At 43.9% G+C, this 17,296-nt stretch overlaps 1 protein-coding gene across 4 annotated transcripts in view; it reads right to left on the reverse strand.

Moving 5' to 3' along the window:
• LOC135225881 (nipped-B-like protein B) overlaps positions 1-17,296 on the reverse strand; it is a 217,143-nt gene that overhangs the window by 60,939 nt on the left and 138,908 nt on the right. For all 4 annotated transcript variants that reach the window (XM_064265448.1, XM_064265447.1, XM_064265445.1 and 1 more), the window contains exons 15-17: positions 14,360-14,624; positions 13,199-13,341; positions 12,774-12,917 (exon numbers count right to left, since the gene is read on the reverse strand). In XM_064265448.1, the coding sequence (XP_064121518.1) occupies positions 12,774-12,917; positions 13,199-13,341; positions 14,360-14,624 (552 nt within the window). The remainder of the gene's footprint in view (positions 1-12,773; positions 12,918-13,198; positions 13,342-14,359; positions 14,625-17,296) is intronic.

Here is a 17,296-nt window from a genome sequence, read left to right on the forward strand (position 1 = left end):
ACGGCGATAGCTCCATGTGGTTCAATAATTAGTAATGAAAATGAAACAGTGTACTTACAGTTTCATTTTCAAGTCAAACAAACCATTAGTAGAAAACAATATAAACAAAGCATACGACGATGAAGCGGGCAGAGAGCGATGACGAACACGTCCTTCACACCCGCGGCCGAAAGCAAAAGTGATTCTTCACCTCTCGGCGCGCGCACGATCGAGGAAGCAGTTAACTACCGTTCTCCCCTTGTTCGAAGCTTACGACCGTCCCAGCTGCCGCTAGTTACCTTCCTATTGTTAAAGGACCGAGGGTTTGTATTACGTATCGGAATGACAGATTATGCGAGCGAACTCCTTCAGAAAGGAGCTATTGCGAGAGTCAAGCATCTAAAATTTCAAGGTCGCTTATTCAGCGTGCCAAAGAAAGGCTCAACAAAAAGAAGGGTAATCTTAGACTTGTCAAGGCTAAACTCTTTGTTCATTCGTTGCGACAAGTTCAAAATGCCTTACCATCTCGCAGGTAAGGACCGCGTTACTTTCATCGTGGAGCCGTCACATGCTCCATCGATCTTACAGACGCATACTATCATATCCCTATAGCCAGGCACTTCCGCCCATTCCTAGGCTTCAAACTAGGAAATCAGACATTCTCATTCAAAGTGATGCCCTTCGGTCTGAATGTAGCCCCCAGGGTATTCACGAAAATAGCAGAAGTGGTTGGTGCAACAAATTGAGAACTCAGGGGATAAGGTAGCAGCATACCTCGACGATTGGTTGATCTGGGCACCAACGTCGAGGAATGTCTCAAAGCCACGAAAAAGGTAGTTCAATTTCTGGAACATCTGGGGTTCCAGATAAACAAGACGAAATCCAGACTTACTCCAGAGTCTCGTTTTCAGTGGCTAGGAATCCAATGTGGATTTTGTCTTCCCACAATCTGTCAATTGCAGTGGTCAAACGGAAAGAAATAGCCAAGTCTGTGAAACAATTTCTCAAATGCAAACAAACATCAAGGAGAACCAGGAAAGAATCCTAGTTCTCTTCAGTTTGCCTCAGTGACAGACATCCTCCTGAAAAGCAAAGGCTGAAAGATATAAACCGAGTTTGGCGATCGAGAGCAAACGCCAAATCTCGAGACAAGTTGTCAGTAATTCCACAGATCCTTCGCAATCAGCTCCGTCCATGGACCAAAGTGAAGAACCTGGCCAAACTAGTACCCCTTCCTTCAATATCCCCTTCCAGTGTTAACCATTCACACGGATGCCTCCCTGTCCGGGTGGGGGGGATATTCTCAATTCAAACAAGTTCAGGGGACTTGGTCAGTTCAGTTCCGCCAGCTCCAACATAAACGTCTGGAAGCAATGGCAGTATTTCTTACCCTGAAGAGACTTCTTCCCCGAAAAAGTCTCATCTAAGACTAGTTTTGGACAGTGCAGTGGTAGTTCACTGCATCAACAGAGGAGGGTCCAAATCCAAACATGTGAACCATGTCATGATAGCCATCTTTGCACTAGCAGGCAAACACAAATGGCATCTGTCCGCCACTCACCTGGCGGGGTAAGAAATGTGATAGCAGACGCTTTGTCCCGGTCGGTCCCTCTGGAATCAGAATGGTCCCTGGACGACAGGTCATTCCAGTGGATATGCCGGAGAGTCCCAGGTCTCCAAGTAGATCTCTTCGCTTCACAAGCAAACCACAAGCTCCCTTGCTATGTGGCCCCAACCTGGACCCTCTGGCTTATGCCACGGACGCCCTGTCGTTAGATTGGAATCAGTGGAGAAAAATTTATGTCTTTCCTCCAGTGAATCTTCTCTTGAAAGTCTTGAGCAAGCTGAGGAACTTTCAAGTGGACTAGTAGCCCTGATTGCTCCAGACTGGCCAAGAGCAACTGGTATCCTCTGCTTCTGGAATTGGGTCTCCGACCTCAACGGATTCCCAATCCCAAGCTGTCACAATCAGTACAAATGAGGACTGTGTTCGCTTCCTCAGGAATTCTTCAGACCCTAACTTTATGGACTTCATGAAGTTTGCGGCTAACAAAGATGCTAACATTGATCCACAAAACATCCTCTTCCTAGAATCAGATAAGAGAGAGTCAACTATTAGACAATATGACTCAGCTGTTAAAAAATTAGCATCCTTCCTGAAAGAATCAAACACTACAACCATGACAGTTCAACTTAGCTATATCCTTTTTTCAGATCCTTGTTTGAAAAAGGTTTAGCAGCTAGCACTATTACTACTCATAAATCGGCTTTGAAGAAGATCTTCCAGTTGGGTTTCCAGATAGACCTAACTGAATCTTACTTTACGTCTATCCCTAAAGCCTGTGCTAGACTTAGACCTTCTCAAAGGCCTACTGCAGTCTCATGGTTCTTAAATGATGTCCTCAAACTAGCATCAGATACCTGACAACTCGTCTTGTACATTCATAATGCTTCTTAGAAAGACGTTATTCTTATTAAGCCTAGCTTCAGGAGCTAGAATTTCAGAACTGTCGGCTCTATCCAGAGATGCGGGTCATGTGGAATTCCTCCCCTCAGGAGAAGTTCTGCTTGCTCCGGATCGTAGTTTTTTGGCTAAAAATGAGGATCCTCTTGCAAGGTGGGCTCCTTGGAAAGTCATCCCACTTCGCAAGATCCTTCTCTCTGCCCAGTATCAACTTTAAGAGCCTTTCTATCTCGCACATCCTCAAGATCCTCAGGTTCTCTCTTCATGAGAGAAAAAGGTGGTACTTTATCAGTAAAAGGAATTGAGCACAGATCCTTTACTTCATTAAACAAGCCAATCCTGATTCATTCCAAAAGCACATGACATCAGGGGAGTAGCCACCTCAATTAACTACTTTCAACATATGAACTTCGAGGATCATAAAAAGTATACTGGATGGAAATCTCCGACAGTCTTTTTAAACGTCAATACCTAAAGTCCTTGGAATCTTTTAAAATTTTCTGCAGTAGCAGAAGGGAAACATTGTTTCTCCTGATACTGTATAGTAGTCCCATAGTATAGATCCAGGTCTTACCTTTCTACCTACCTCGTCCCAACATGTCCCACCCTATCGCCATGCTACTCGGATACTCTAGCCTTAGCCGCTGAGATCATATTGGTGGATTGTCCCTTATTTTTTTGCTAGGGACATCCACACTATGTACTTATAATGTACTTCAGTGTACTACCCTTATTTTTATGCTAGGGTAGGACACAATGTGTTTGTATATTTATGTAAATACCTTATTTAAGAATGAAATCTATTTTGTTAAATTGCATTGCATTATTGTATATTACTATGTTTAATATAAGTTAATTTTAAGTACTTTATATTATTGGCTTTCTTTTTATGTCATTGTTTAGAATAAGTTAGCTTTAAGTACTTAGTTTGTATTCTGTAATATACCTGATTCACTTATTATTATATCCCTCTTTTTACAACTGATTTTCATTTGTCCTTTTTCCCATCTTGTCTGTTTCTCTGGTTACTCTTTCATAGGCCGACACGAGCTGGAGCCCAGTAAAAACGGATTTGACGTAGGAAAAATCTATTTCTGGTGATTGGCTCGTGTCGCCCTATGAAACCCACCCTGTATTTGTTTGCCCTCCCTGCAGGACAAGATGTTCATAGATTAAGGATGACCGCTAGGGGCGCTGCTGTCCGTGGCGTCCCTAGTAGTAGTAGTAGCGGCCGCATCACCCGTTAGTATCAGCTCTCTCTAGTGGGATTTTGATTGGAAGGTCTAAATGGTGAATGTCTCGTGGTAGTGATCCACTCGCCCCTATTCTCATACCGACACTTCTTTTATAGAGTGGAGCGAGTCTTGTTTTTACTGACCATTTTTCTTAATTTTGTTTTTCTCTGGTAATTTTAGATTAATTTGCCTAGAAAGAATGATATTAAGGATCCTTTCATAGGGCGACACGAGCCAATCACCCAGAAATAGATTTTTCCTACGTCAAAATCCTTTTTTTAGCTTACAATTACGTTTTTTTACCATTTCGGTCGAGTCAAAGTTGACCGAAGGTTGAAATTTTGGTACTTATTGTTATTTATATGAAAATATTTCAAAACTGATAAAAGCTACAACCATGGGTTGTTTTTTTGTTGTATTCTACATGAAATTGCGCATATTTTCATTTATAAAACTTTATGTAATGGCTAATATAAAACTGTGCAAACATTATGAAATTCGGACGAAAAAATTTAAGATTTTTTCGGCAGTTACCTCGCGGACGTAGGAAAGTTTTTTTTCTAAAATTCCCCATAAATCGAAATATTGTGCTAGAGACTTCCAATTTGTTGCAAAATAAAGGTAAATAATTGAGTATTACTAGAATACAAGAGTTTTAGCTTACAATTGCGGTTTTCGACTATTTTGGTCGAGTCAAATTTGACCGAAGGTTGAAATTTTGGCACTTATCGTTATTCATATGAAAATATTTCAAAACTGATAAAAGCTACAACCATGGATTGTTTTTTGTTGTATTCTACATGAAATTGCGCACATTTCCCCATATGTAAAATGACAATTTGTCCAAAATTGCATTTTTCCTAACTATACAAACCTGAGGTCCTTTTACAATAGGAAGGTACTAGCGGCAGCTGGATAGGTCGTAAGCTTTCGAACAAGGGGTTCGGTAGTTAACTGCTTGTCCGACAGGCGCGCGCGCGCGACTGGTAGGTAAACAAATCACTTTTGCTTTTGGCCCAAGCAAAAACTGCAGAGTGAGGGGTGGCATGAGGTGGGGCTATGTGTAAAAGGACCTCAGGTTTGTCTAGTTAGGAAAAACAATGCAATTTTGGACAAATTGTCATTTGTTCCGACACGGCATACAAACCTTCGGTCCTTTTACAATAGGAAGACTCACTTCTTGGTGGGTGGAATCTGAGTCTTTTGTGAACAGACTGGTGTTCGCCCAACCTTGGAAGCCTCCCTGGTCGTAAGAGCGAGGGAGGGATCCAAGCCTCTGTCCGATTGATCGGGGTGTGCACCGCAGGATCAATGGTCAGACCTCTGGACCAAGTACTAAGAGAGAGGCAAGCGTATCTCTTCGTACCAGCAAACAAGAACAAGTTCCTATTTGCAAGAGGCAACAACGTTATGGTTTTGTCTCTTGTTGGCATCCACTTCCCCCCCTTGTAGGAGGAAGTGGTGGATATTCGCTCCCATCCCTAGTGAAAGGGATAGGATGGGGCTCTGTCGAGTAGCTCACCGGCATCTCGTCCTTATCCAGCAAGGTGATGACCGTATCCCTCTACCCACAGGTAGAGGGGTAGAAAAAGATAGGAAGAGAAGCCAGTCACTCTCTCATTCACTTATCTATTCTTACAGTCACACCAGGACTACTGATGCTGTTCAGCCTGCTACGGGTCTGGGTTAGCTAGACAACGTGTGAGCAGCCACCACGGGTCCTAAGGAAAACGATCCAAGGACCTGTGGGCAATATCCAAAAGGTAGAAGGAGGTGCCAGTGGTCTGGTTGTACCAGACCCCTGCCTTCAGCCTGCGCCACGGAGAAGTTCTTGTGTAACTCGAGGGAGTGTACTTCTAGGTCATCTTGGTGCGACGAAGAGTCTTCAACACTCCGCCTGGGATGTCGAGTTTCTTCAGAAAGCGCGGTCGCGCTTTCACAGACAAATGCAGCATCTCCTTCGCATCGAAGGCGGTGAAGTCCATTAGGGAGGGGACTGTGAAGGACTCTAACCGATCGTCAGGAACCGAAGGGTTCAGAGTCTTCGCTACGAATTCGGTACGAAATCGAGCGTCACGAATCCCCATCCCCTGGATGCTTGACTTCGCAGGCAAAGTCATGCAATTAACCTCAGAGGAAAAGAAGGGAATTGTCGAATGACCTATCCCTCTTCTCGACTTCGGTGATGTCCTGTACCCATACTGGTCTATCCGTCTGCAGCGAAGTTGTTGTTCTCGGTAGTGGATAGGACACCGACACTCAATGTTGGGTGTCGATGGTATGGGTACTGTGACAAGCCGTTAGGACGAAGAAAAGATTGTTATGGAACAACCGAACTAAGTCCACAGCGAAGTTCGTAACAGACTTGGGCGCTCTGACAGCTGCCTACTGACTGCGTTCGGTAGGAGGCAAGTTGTCCAAGCACCCGAGCAAGTCACGTGACCTTCGCCTTAACAGGGTTATGCCAAGAGACTAAACAAATAATTTGTTCGTCACCGATGCCAGAAGGCAAGGTGATGACTCTCTTAAGGCATGTGCCCAACAGGCGAAAGTCAATTGCCTTCTAGAGACCGAGGTCCTTGATGGCAAGATATCTCATAGTATAGTTGATTCTCGGGTAAGGAGAAACAACACTATGTGACGTTGAAGACGAAGGTGTACAGAAAATGCAACCTACGTCTTCACAGCTGAACCGAGAGAGGGATTCTCAAGATTCTGAACCTGTGCTACAAAGACTGAGACGCTAAACGCTATTTGATTTGCTGTCGGTGAGGACCGTAGTTGCAATAAAAGCGGAGCGCTTCCAGTAATGAAGACAGGGTAACTACTGCCTGAAGAACTGCTTCTCATGGGCTGAACATTTGGAAGTAGAGCTGTCAGGTCGGAGAGTAGGCGATGTCTTGCTGACATATCTGTTAATTCGGGGCGAGCAATGAAATTGCACACCTACGAATACGAGATATTTGAAGACAAACTCAGATGTCTGCAAAAATCATTCGCATTATCGCAGTGCGATGCAGCGGTTGACTAGTACAGACTTCTGTTACCGTGCGGTAAACAGAAAGATGACAGAGTCCAAGAGATATCTCTGTTGAAAAATTCTCGCAATGTCGAAGGCGATGAAACTCGAGCGTCACAGCAGTAGATGGTCCTTCATTATTGCGAGAATCCCGTTAATCAGAGGACCTAAGTCCATGATTGTTGGGCAGAGATACGGTTCGGTAGTCAATCCAACCAGGGGAGAGAGAGACGTAACCGACCGTGCATCTCAGAGACCTAGCTGATACTGAGCCGCTATCAGGCAGTTCAATACGCAGTAGCTCTCGGTGACTCGTCATCCTGAGTTGCCAGGTAATCCATTATTCCACGAAGGAATGCGTTCGGCTAGAACCATCGAGCATAAAGAATACGCTCGAGCAATTATATTTAACCGAAACGGATTTCGGTAAATACAAAGCTGATTTGGTGTTGTCATGACAATACCAAGTATCTAAAATCGAAACTGATAACTGCTGGGTAGGTTGCAGGCAACCCCGAGTTGCAGTTCAATTAAGATACAATTCGTCTCGGTCACAAACCGTAGAGTTAAACTACGGTATGCGCCTACCCCACGGACAATTCAACTGTTAAAGATCATGTCGCGAGGGTAATATACGTAGTATATTTGTAGGTTCTGTACACGACCTCCATCCTAAATTCTTTTCCCCTCGATGAATAGAATAAGGATTGGAGATCGACCGCCTTCGTTCTCTTATTCTTCAAGAGAGTGAAGGAGAAGTCTTTCCCAAAGGAAAGCTTCAATGGTGAACAGAATACCGAAGACGATAGTTCAAGCCAAACTGGAAGTTCCGTCCGTTCTTCTCTATTCCAGGTTAAGCGCCTACGTGTGAGATACTCTTCTTTCAGCAGCGGTCTTCTTCCAAATGCTAGAAATTACAGGAATTCGAGCATAAGCGAGGTTCCCGATTATCGTTTAACAATTATCGGGGAATTCTCGCTCACTTTGGACCGTGGTCTCGCCTGAGTGTTTGGAGATCGTAAAAACTCGAACACTCCCTGAGTGCGCTAGAAATTCCGTATAATTCTAAGCACTCTGCGAAACCCCCACCACCGAATTCGTCAGACGTATCGGCTGGTGGTCCTCTCGATTCCCGTAGAAATCGAGAAAGGGGCAGGATCCTCCTCAATGACCGGGGCTTACGTCAGGTGACCCGAAGGTCCCCCCGGTAGCGCAGCCCCTAACGTGGGATCTTACAGAGAAATCTCTGTAGGATCCCTCCCCTTTCCCTCGTAGCCGTAAGGAGAGAGGATGGAATGGAGGAATTGGATACTGGCTCGCCTTCCCAGCGGATCTAGCAGTTGGAGAAGAAAAAGGAGCAGCCATCGCCTTACGGCGATGGCCTCTCAGAGCCTGGGAAAAACGTATCGTCAGGAGAAAACGTTTTCCCGAGGAGGGTTACGAACTCATATGTGGTATACTGTAGGTAAGTGTCTGCCGCCACTTGTGAACGTCGTCTGGGTGGGGCTGATCGACACCTGACAAGTAGAGAGCCGATACCGCTCCGACTCATTCCAGTCCTCGTCGAGGTCGAAACCTCAGGAGGACCCGACCGAAGGGGTATTTAAATACGGTGTCCGAAGACACGTATAAACGCCTCTGTCGCAGTAGAGGAGGTGAAGTAGCTTGTTCGACCGTCCAGAACTGAGAGAGCCTTCTTGTCCGGAGACGAGAGACTACCTGGTTCAACACAGTCGGCAAGCTCCGATCGCGGCCGACCCACCGTCGATTTGGGTTCCCTCTCGGGCCCCAAAACGACTCGAGCCGAGACGTGGCTCTGCTGGTGGGAGCGGCGATCCTTCCCCGAGGTCATTGTGCTGACGAATCAGCGCCGTAACCTCGGCAAAGTTCCTCTGGATCTCGGAAGTCAGCAGATCTTGCAGAGTGGGACCGTTAAGACCTTCGAACAAGAGCATATTCCGAGAACCTTCCTCCTAAGAAGGGGAACAGACGACAGCCCTCTCGGTCTTCCCCATCCACTTGCGCATACGCCCTGGCCGGTCCAAGAACCGTGCCTGGCACGTAGGGCGTTGTGGTGGATCATGAGGGGGCGCACCCCTCACGATCACTCCTCAAATACCTCGCTCCTCCCGGTGTAACCCGAGGTGGTTGAGGTACGGGAGAGGCAGACCTGACGCTCGTGCTCGCTGGCAGAACCAGCAGGCTTGGAGGGCTGCAGGCGATCGTCAACCCGCGGTATGGCGATCGAGCTGCAGGCCTGGTCGAACCGTCTCGCTGTGGAGAACGGCTGGACTGAGCACAGCGGCCCCGATCTCGAGTGTCCAGAGAGCTGGTGCTGGTTGCCGTACCCGATCGCTCTCTGTGAGAGCGACGGTCAGGCGACCTGCAGGCTCCACTGTCACAGTGAGACCGGTGCTTGTCCTCACGGCACGTCACGTCGCTGGTTCCAGCCGTGGCTGGCACCGGCGAACGGGAGACCTCTTCCCAGCCTCAGCCCGTGGCCGGTCGTGGACCAGTCACGTCCCCGTGGTAGCCAGCTGTTCGCCGCGAGAGCGAGAGCTGGTCTGTGAGTCGCGTGTAGCGGCTGTCACCAGTCTTCCGCCCCGTGCCGTGAACCTGACGCTGAGCGGACTCAGAGGTCTGGTTCCTGGCTGCACGGTCGCTGGTAGGCGACCGTACACTCGGTACCTCCCTGCGAACGAGAGGCCGAGAACGGACCCTGATGCAGTGGCAGCACCACTGACACCAGGCGAGGAAGTACCGGTGTTAGCCGGTACCCCTCTGGTCCCCGTAGTCTTCTTCCTTGCGGAAGAAGAAGAGACCCCGGGCCCGCTCCCGAAGGAGCAGGAGGACCAGCGGAAGGAACCCTCCCGTCTCACCGAGGTGAGACGGGTCCCGAGAAGCTCCCGAGGAAGCTTCTTAGGAGGGAGGAGGCGACCTTCTTCTTCCTCGGCTGTAAAGCCTTAGAAGTCGAAGGGGAAGAGGCGGCGCCGACGACGATGAAGAAGATGAAGACGACGACCACGACACCTTCCTCCTCTTCTTCGTCAGCTTCCTCAGGACAGACGTAAGATCTGCTATCCAGGGCGGAGCCGGGGCTGCTGTAGCCGAAGCCACAGGGCCCGGACGCACCTGTTACAGACAGACCAAAGTCTGGGGTAGTACCACCACGAACAGGGACGACATCAGCAGGTATGGGCATCTCAGGAAACAGCAGGCACGGCCAGCACATCATCGGTAGGGACAGCCAGCGCAGCAAACGGCAGGAACAGCCAGTTGCAGCAACGGCAGGGACAGCCAGCGCAGCAACTGCATCCCAGAATCGGCAGGTACGGCAGGCACCGGCAACACAGGAAGTGGAGCAGCAGCCAGCAACATCCTGGTACCGGCGGCAGGTCCAGGGGCGAGTTCTAGGGCAGCGGAAGTGTGGTCGCTGCAGCGCGGCAACCACGAGCGGCGGCGGTACGCCCCCCTCGGTACGGCGCAACGGCACTTTCACAGGCGGCTGTAGGCAAGACTGATACCACGTGAGGCGAGTACACCAGGTGAGGAGGGACGTCGTCACCTGGTTGCGTGGTCACCACTCCATGGGTGACCGCAGTAGGTGGCCCAGACTAGAAACCGCAGCCCCTGGACACCAGCACGCTCTGCAATTGGAAGGAACGCCCCATACCTCACCAAGGTCCCACGCTCGTGGCAGTAGCACCTGCGGAAATAATAGTAGTAGCGATTAATTGTGGGGAAATCCCCTCGTGCGGGGGTTTGATCCCTCCCTCCCGAACGAGTGGAAGACCCCTAATACAATTGTACATCGGGCACCGAGCGCCCTCCCCCGCGTCGACGGACGGTCGGCGGAGGAGAAGAACGCCGATAACCTCCCCCCCCCCAAGGGAAGAGCCATCTGTGGGAACTAGCGGGGGGGGGTCTCGTTTCCCCACCCCCGCACAGTACCCATGTACGCAACAACAAAATAAGAGCCCTAGAGCAATCGTGCCATCGGCACGAATACAAGGCATAAGGATCAATTCCCTGACTGAGCGGAAACTTGAACCAAATAATTGATGCAATCAATATAAGGAACAAAATGAAAATGCATCTTGCAAAACGTTCACTTCACAATGAATAAGGGCTCGGATCGAGCGCATTTGCGCCCTCGGTTACCGAGCGCAAGGGTGAAAGGTTCCATTCCTTACCTGTTTATGGATCAAGGTTTCTGGAAACCTTGATCCATAATGAATTGATGCAATCAACAAATATATGAAAATGAAAAGACTACTGCGCTTGCGATTTCACTTCATACAAATAAAAAGGGGAAGGATCAATTCCGTGAATAGCGGAACATTGATCCCAGTCAACAATGCAATCTCAATAAAAAAATGAAAATGAAAAAGAACTGCACTTGCGATTTCACTTCATTCAAAATAAAAAGGGAAGGATCAATCTCCGGGTAAGCTCGGAAACTGATCCAAAATGAGTATTGCTACAATAAAAAAATAATATATGAAAATGAAAATGAATACTGTACTTGCGATTCCACTTTCATACTGAATAAGTTTCCGTGCCGAGCGCATTCGTTCGGCAACGGGCATACAGGTCAAAAAATATAAATGAAAAGAGCACTTACTTACGATTTTCATCTACACATTTCCAACCCAATATACGCTCGGAGCGAGCGCTCCCGCCCTCGGCACCGAGCATACACAATACGAGGATCATTCTGGGAAAATGAATTCCCGCAATTACGCCCTTCAGTCCCGGCACTCGGGTAATCGGAGGGCGTTGTGAAGCCAAGATCCTTTAATTCACAATTGAATTCAATGAAATGATTGTACTTACAATTCAGTTTCACTAGATACATAGAAAAAGAAAAACACAATCATGCGAAAGCAAACGACGATGAAGCGGGCAGAGAGCGATGATACACGTCCACACGCCAGCAGGCCGAAAGCAAAAGTGATTTGTTTACCTACCAGTCGCGCGCGCGCGCCTGTCGGACAAGCAGTTAACTACCGAACCCCTTGTTCGAAAGCTTACGACCTATCCAGCTGCCGCTAGTACCTTCCTATTGTAAAAGGACCGAAGGTTTGTATGCCGTGTCGGAACAAACTTAATCTAACGGCTAATTTAAAATGGTGCAAACATTATGACAATCGGACGAAAAAATGTAAGATTTTTTCGGAAGTTACCGCGCGGACGTAAGGAAAAAGTTTTTTTATCCGCGCGGACGTAAGGAAAAAGTTTTTTCATAAATTGACCATAAATCGAAATATTGTGCTGGAGACTTCCAATTTGTTGCAAAATGAAGGTAAATGATTGAATATTACTAGAATGTAAGAGTTTTAGCTTACAATTGCGTTTTTCGACCATTTCGGTAGTCAAAGTTGACCAAAGGTTGAAATTTTGGCACTTATCATTATTTATATGAAAATATTGAAAAACTGATAAAAGCTACAATCACAACGTTCAACGTTTTTTTGTTTGTATTCTGCATGAAATTGCACACATTTTCATATATAATACTTTATGTAATGGCTAATATAAAATGGTGCAAAAATTATGTCAAAGTGACGAAATCATTTCTGAGATGTGTCGCTGATGCTTCTTAGTGCGAGAAGCAAGAAATTCGCGGGTTGCGCGCCTGGGTAACGATTGTAAACAAAACAACAGCTTGATCTGTGAGCTCCCAGCATCCCCCAGGGCAAGTGATTCAACAGTTTTTGCCTAGTAGGCCTTAACTATTTTTCTGTGAATTTTTTAAAAAAACCTTTTTTCATTGACGTACCATACGTCAGTTCGGCACCCGACAGACAATTTTCGTCGACGTTTAAAACGTCCAATAGGCATGAAAGGGTTAACATGCACATTATTTTTTACACTGTTATTCTAATAAATAAATCATAAATATCCTATCCTAAAATTCCTGTATCTTTAAATCATTGTGAAAAAGTTTTTTTCTGATCTTTTTAGGTCTTCCATAAGGCTCTCCTACCCCTCCCCTCCAAGAGGAAGAACAACAACAAATTAGTTTGTATGCTTACTCCCCAAGTAAGCGAAAATACCAAGAAAATTTGCCCACCTGCTTCAGGTACATGTCAAAACTCTGTGAAAATGGTCTTTTAGAGGCCAAGTATCTTGTGATCAACTCCGCATTGCCATAGCCAATGTGTGTTTGAAGAGTCTGAGTTTTAGCCCCCGGTGATGCTGGTGGGAAAGGTGCAATCTGCAACAGATGTGAAAATTACTTGAATTAATAACAGAAGAGCATATTTTGCTAACTTACTATCACACATGGAAAACTAGAAATCATCCATTCAACCTCCCATTTACAATTAAAACACTATTAATTTTTAGAAATATCTTGTACTAATTACAACTGACATGAAATCTGCTGAAAGCATAATAATTCCAACGTTATTAGTCATCTTTCAAATTTCTCTGTAAGTAAGATGAAACATTTTCAATACCTACCAACAAAGATATACACAAATCCTTTCATATTACCTTAGTTAGAAGAAACAACTTTCTTTGCTCAGCCAACTGAGTTACTTCCGCTGCCAAAGCTTCATCTACATGGCCCTTTTTTTTCTCATCATCATCCTCATCCTCTTCTGATTCCTCACTACTTTCTTCCTCACTTCCATTACCTATAGTACAAAAGAAATAATAACATTTAATAAATAATAAATCTATTTACACCAATACACGGAAAATGTAGACAACTAAACAGTGCATATTTAAGGAAAGACCTATACAATAAAGAGGCCATAATCCGGCTCTTCTACAAAAATATATTATGTGTATTACATTAACCCTTACTGGATGGGTAAATATATCGATATGCAGCTCCTCAGGCTAGGTAAACTTTGAGGTCAGCATTATAAGTGCCGGTGAGCATCAAGTTAACGTTTTTTCAGTGCCGTTAACGGCGTTGTGATTGCTGCTGAGTAATAAGTTCCGGCTGCTAAAACGCCGTTAACAGTGAAAATCAACTTACAGCACGGTGTTGGAATGGATCCCCCACCATAAGTAGAGGATGCACTGTATATATAAAACTTAATTTTATTATAAAAATGTAATTTTTATACAAGTAACTTACCAAGTACTAATTACATTGCTGAATCCCACAATATATGCTTAATCTTAAAACAATTATCTACTTGAATAATCAAGCTCAAGCTACCATTGTGATAGGACAGTATGGAGAGTAAGTGTCAACACCTACCATGTAAAACCAACTGGCTCAAAAGTAATAAACAACAATGTAAACCACAATTACTTTTATCTGGCTGGTATCTACTTTCTGGGTTGTGAAAGATGAAGTTTATGTGCAATGTTGTAGGCTCTACCATTGAAGGAACATTACTAGAAAAAGCCTTTACTTGATGAGTAACGTAAAGACTTATTAACAAAAAACATATTACATCAAAGACAGTCCACAAATAGAATAGTCATGAAGGTATTTCAAAGGATTAGTAACACCTTAATAAATTACGGCCAAAAGGTTAGTACAGTAAAAGAAATTACCTTTCAACATTTTATACATCACTTGAAATAATTACCACAGCAATGAAACCATGACTTCCAACTGATTACCAGAACACATTCAAGAGTTACACAGAAGCCTACATCATACAGAAAACAAGAACATGTTTCTTTCTATACCTTTTCTCTTTCTTTTTCTTTTGTTATGACTTCCAGATTTCCTTGTATTGGAAGGTGGTAGGGGACCCTGCTTCTGCCTCATGATTTCCGTAAAAGCTTCCCTGTACCATTGGCCAATATAAAAGTGTCTGGCATGTAGAAGAGCAGTTTCACTACCAGAATTCACAGCCAGCCAATCCAAAAGGACTCTTTGAAGAAATCTCGTTCTCTCCTCCTCCTCATCACTAGGTCCATCACTCTCCTTAGATTTTTCAAGGCCACCCTTCTGTAATATAATATGAATAAAAGTAAGACCTTAAAATTTAAAGATTTTATAAATATACACCACACATTCATACTAATGCACAAACCTAATGCTAAACAGAATCTTCAATTACATGTTTAACAATTAATAAGACCTCCCTATGTTTAACAATTAATAAGACCTCCCTTGTCACTCCTATTAGACACCAACACACTTAAGGCTGAGAAGACAAAAGCTTCCTTAAATCAAGTTCATGAAAATAAAAGTACCCATGCAAAAAACACACGTTACTTAGGCTTAAAATGAAGTTGTACTTGTAAAGGGAATGTGGTTATCCTATGTGCTATTCTAATATTACACCACTGCCTTGAAGATCTTTCTAAAGCTGTTAACAGATACCTGGAATTGTCTCTAATTCCTAGCATTCTCACTGGATATGTATAGTCTTTTACTTGATCTCCTATAGTACTTGAATAAATTTTTACTAAAAATTGAGATAAACTTAAAAAACTGGTCTACATTACAATGGAAGTATAAAAAGTTATAAACATAAAGGAGCAGTTAATCACCTGCTTAAATATATACGTATTGGCCTTACATCGATTTTAGACTTTCCTTAACCATATATAATTTTGTTTTTGTTGCACAAATGGACAGCACTGGGGTAGTGTATTTCTGCAACAATTGTATAGTAACTTCTTCATTTAGAAAGTTGTTGGCTTAAAGAGCACAAACTAAATTTAAATATAGACACTCTTCTTTAATGAAAAGCCAGTTTAATGAGCACTTGGATTTATGGCAACATGAGCAATCTTCTTCTACCCAGCTTTGCATATGTGTAAATTACAGGTTCAGAAAGCAATCGTAGGAAAGTCTGTCTGCTTATGCCCTCTCTCTTTGCGTTGTGTATGTTCACTTTATATAATTTTAAAATGCTAATCTGCCCTTTCACTACCAACAATAAAAGAACATGAAAACAGTGATGGTGCTAAACCCAAGTTTCAAAGTTTCACAGGGCTTTTTGTTTTGGCTAACAGTCTTTAATCCTTTAGGATTTCAGGATGAAAATTAAGATTTTTATAAGTTATATCTTTTCATCTCAATCATTACTATATATTACCATTTAGTATTTTTAGTTTTTCCTACACCCTTAAATCATTGAAATACCTTAACTTGCTTCTATTACACAAATAAGCAAAACATTAGAGTTTCCTTTCCCTTGATGTGCTAAAAGTTTTCACTGAATTATGGGTATACTGTATTTTTTTATGCACTTTAATTATAAGATGTCAATAAAGTTCAACTTTAGCTTACGTATTTGGATCTTGTGTTGCACAGTACTAATTTTTACTGAAACACAGATATTTGCCTAATTGTCTGTATTTACTGGAAATACAAGATTGTTCTTAATTTCCTCTTATTGCATTGCATTTGCTACTTTTTACTTGATTAAAATTCTGAAAGTTTACAAGTTTAGCTTTTTCTAGAAGAGAATAGAATAAATTGTTACGAGAGGATGGTAAATAAGATGGAAAAAAGAGAATATAAATGAAGGTACAGCAAAAGGAATGGAAAGGGTTGCAGCTAGGAGCCAAAGGGACACTTTGAAAAATCTTAAGCCATGCCTAAAGTGCAATGCATGACGTGCACTGATGGCACTACCCCCATACATGATTTAGCTTTTTCTACTTGAACTGCAGCTAAAGATATTTACCATACTGACTGTATATATTTGCTGAATTACTGGAATCATTCTTGCCCACATGAATGATACTTCATTCAAAATCTTTTGCATGCCATATACCAATGCTCAAACATTCTAAATTCCTTCTTGACTATTAAAAATATGACAAATCTTAAAAAGTAATTTGTACTTTTCCTAATATACAGACCTGGTCTTTACATAGGAATTTACCTTCAGTGCCAGCTAGAGCAGGTTATTCTATACAACAAGGTTGTGTGGTAATTGCACTACCGGTAGGAGAGGTGACCTTACCATCTCCCTCCACTGAGTCGCATAACCACTTGCATAGACCAGGTAACAGAATGAGAGATGGCTAGAGGTGGGCAGTTTACGCTAGAGTGAGAGATGGCTAGAGGTGGGCAGTTTATGCTAGAGTGAGAGATGGCTAGAGGTGGGCAGTTTACTATGTGAAGACCTCAGGTTTGTATGTTAGGAAAACAACAAATTACTTTTAAAATTTGTCACTTGCTCCTACATGAATACAAACCGTTGGTCTTTACGTAGGAAGAATTACTGATTGGTGGGGGGTTCTAAGTAGACTTCATGATCAACTGGAGGTTTTCCTCACGTATGACTTTTTCCTGGTCATGCAATGCCAAGCAAAGGAACCAGTGCCATGCCTCAGCTCAGAGGAACAAGGGTGTGCTCGACTGTCAGACTTCTGGGCTTTTCAGAGTAATGAGTTTGAAAGCAGCATTATTACAAAAAGGCTTTGAAAAACATTGTGTAAGTAACAAGTTACTTTTACTGTCTGTCCCTCTCTCTCTTTGCTAGAGAGAGGGTAAGATTTGCTTCTATTAGATTATAACATTGAAAAGCTAGAGAGGGTAAGATTTGCTTCTATTAGATTATAACATTGAAAAAATAGAAGGCTGAACACTCACCCACATTTGTGTCTGTCCAACAAATGACAGTCAGGGAAACTATCCACTGCCCATCACGAGAGAGA

This window comes from Macrobrachium nipponense, chromosome 13 (assembly GCF_015104395.2).
Source record: "Macrobrachium nipponense isolate FS-2020 chromosome 13, ASM1510439v2, whole genome shotgun sequence".
NCBI lineage: Eukaryota > Metazoa > Arthropoda > Malacostraca > Decapoda > Palaemonidae > Macrobrachium > Macrobrachium nipponense.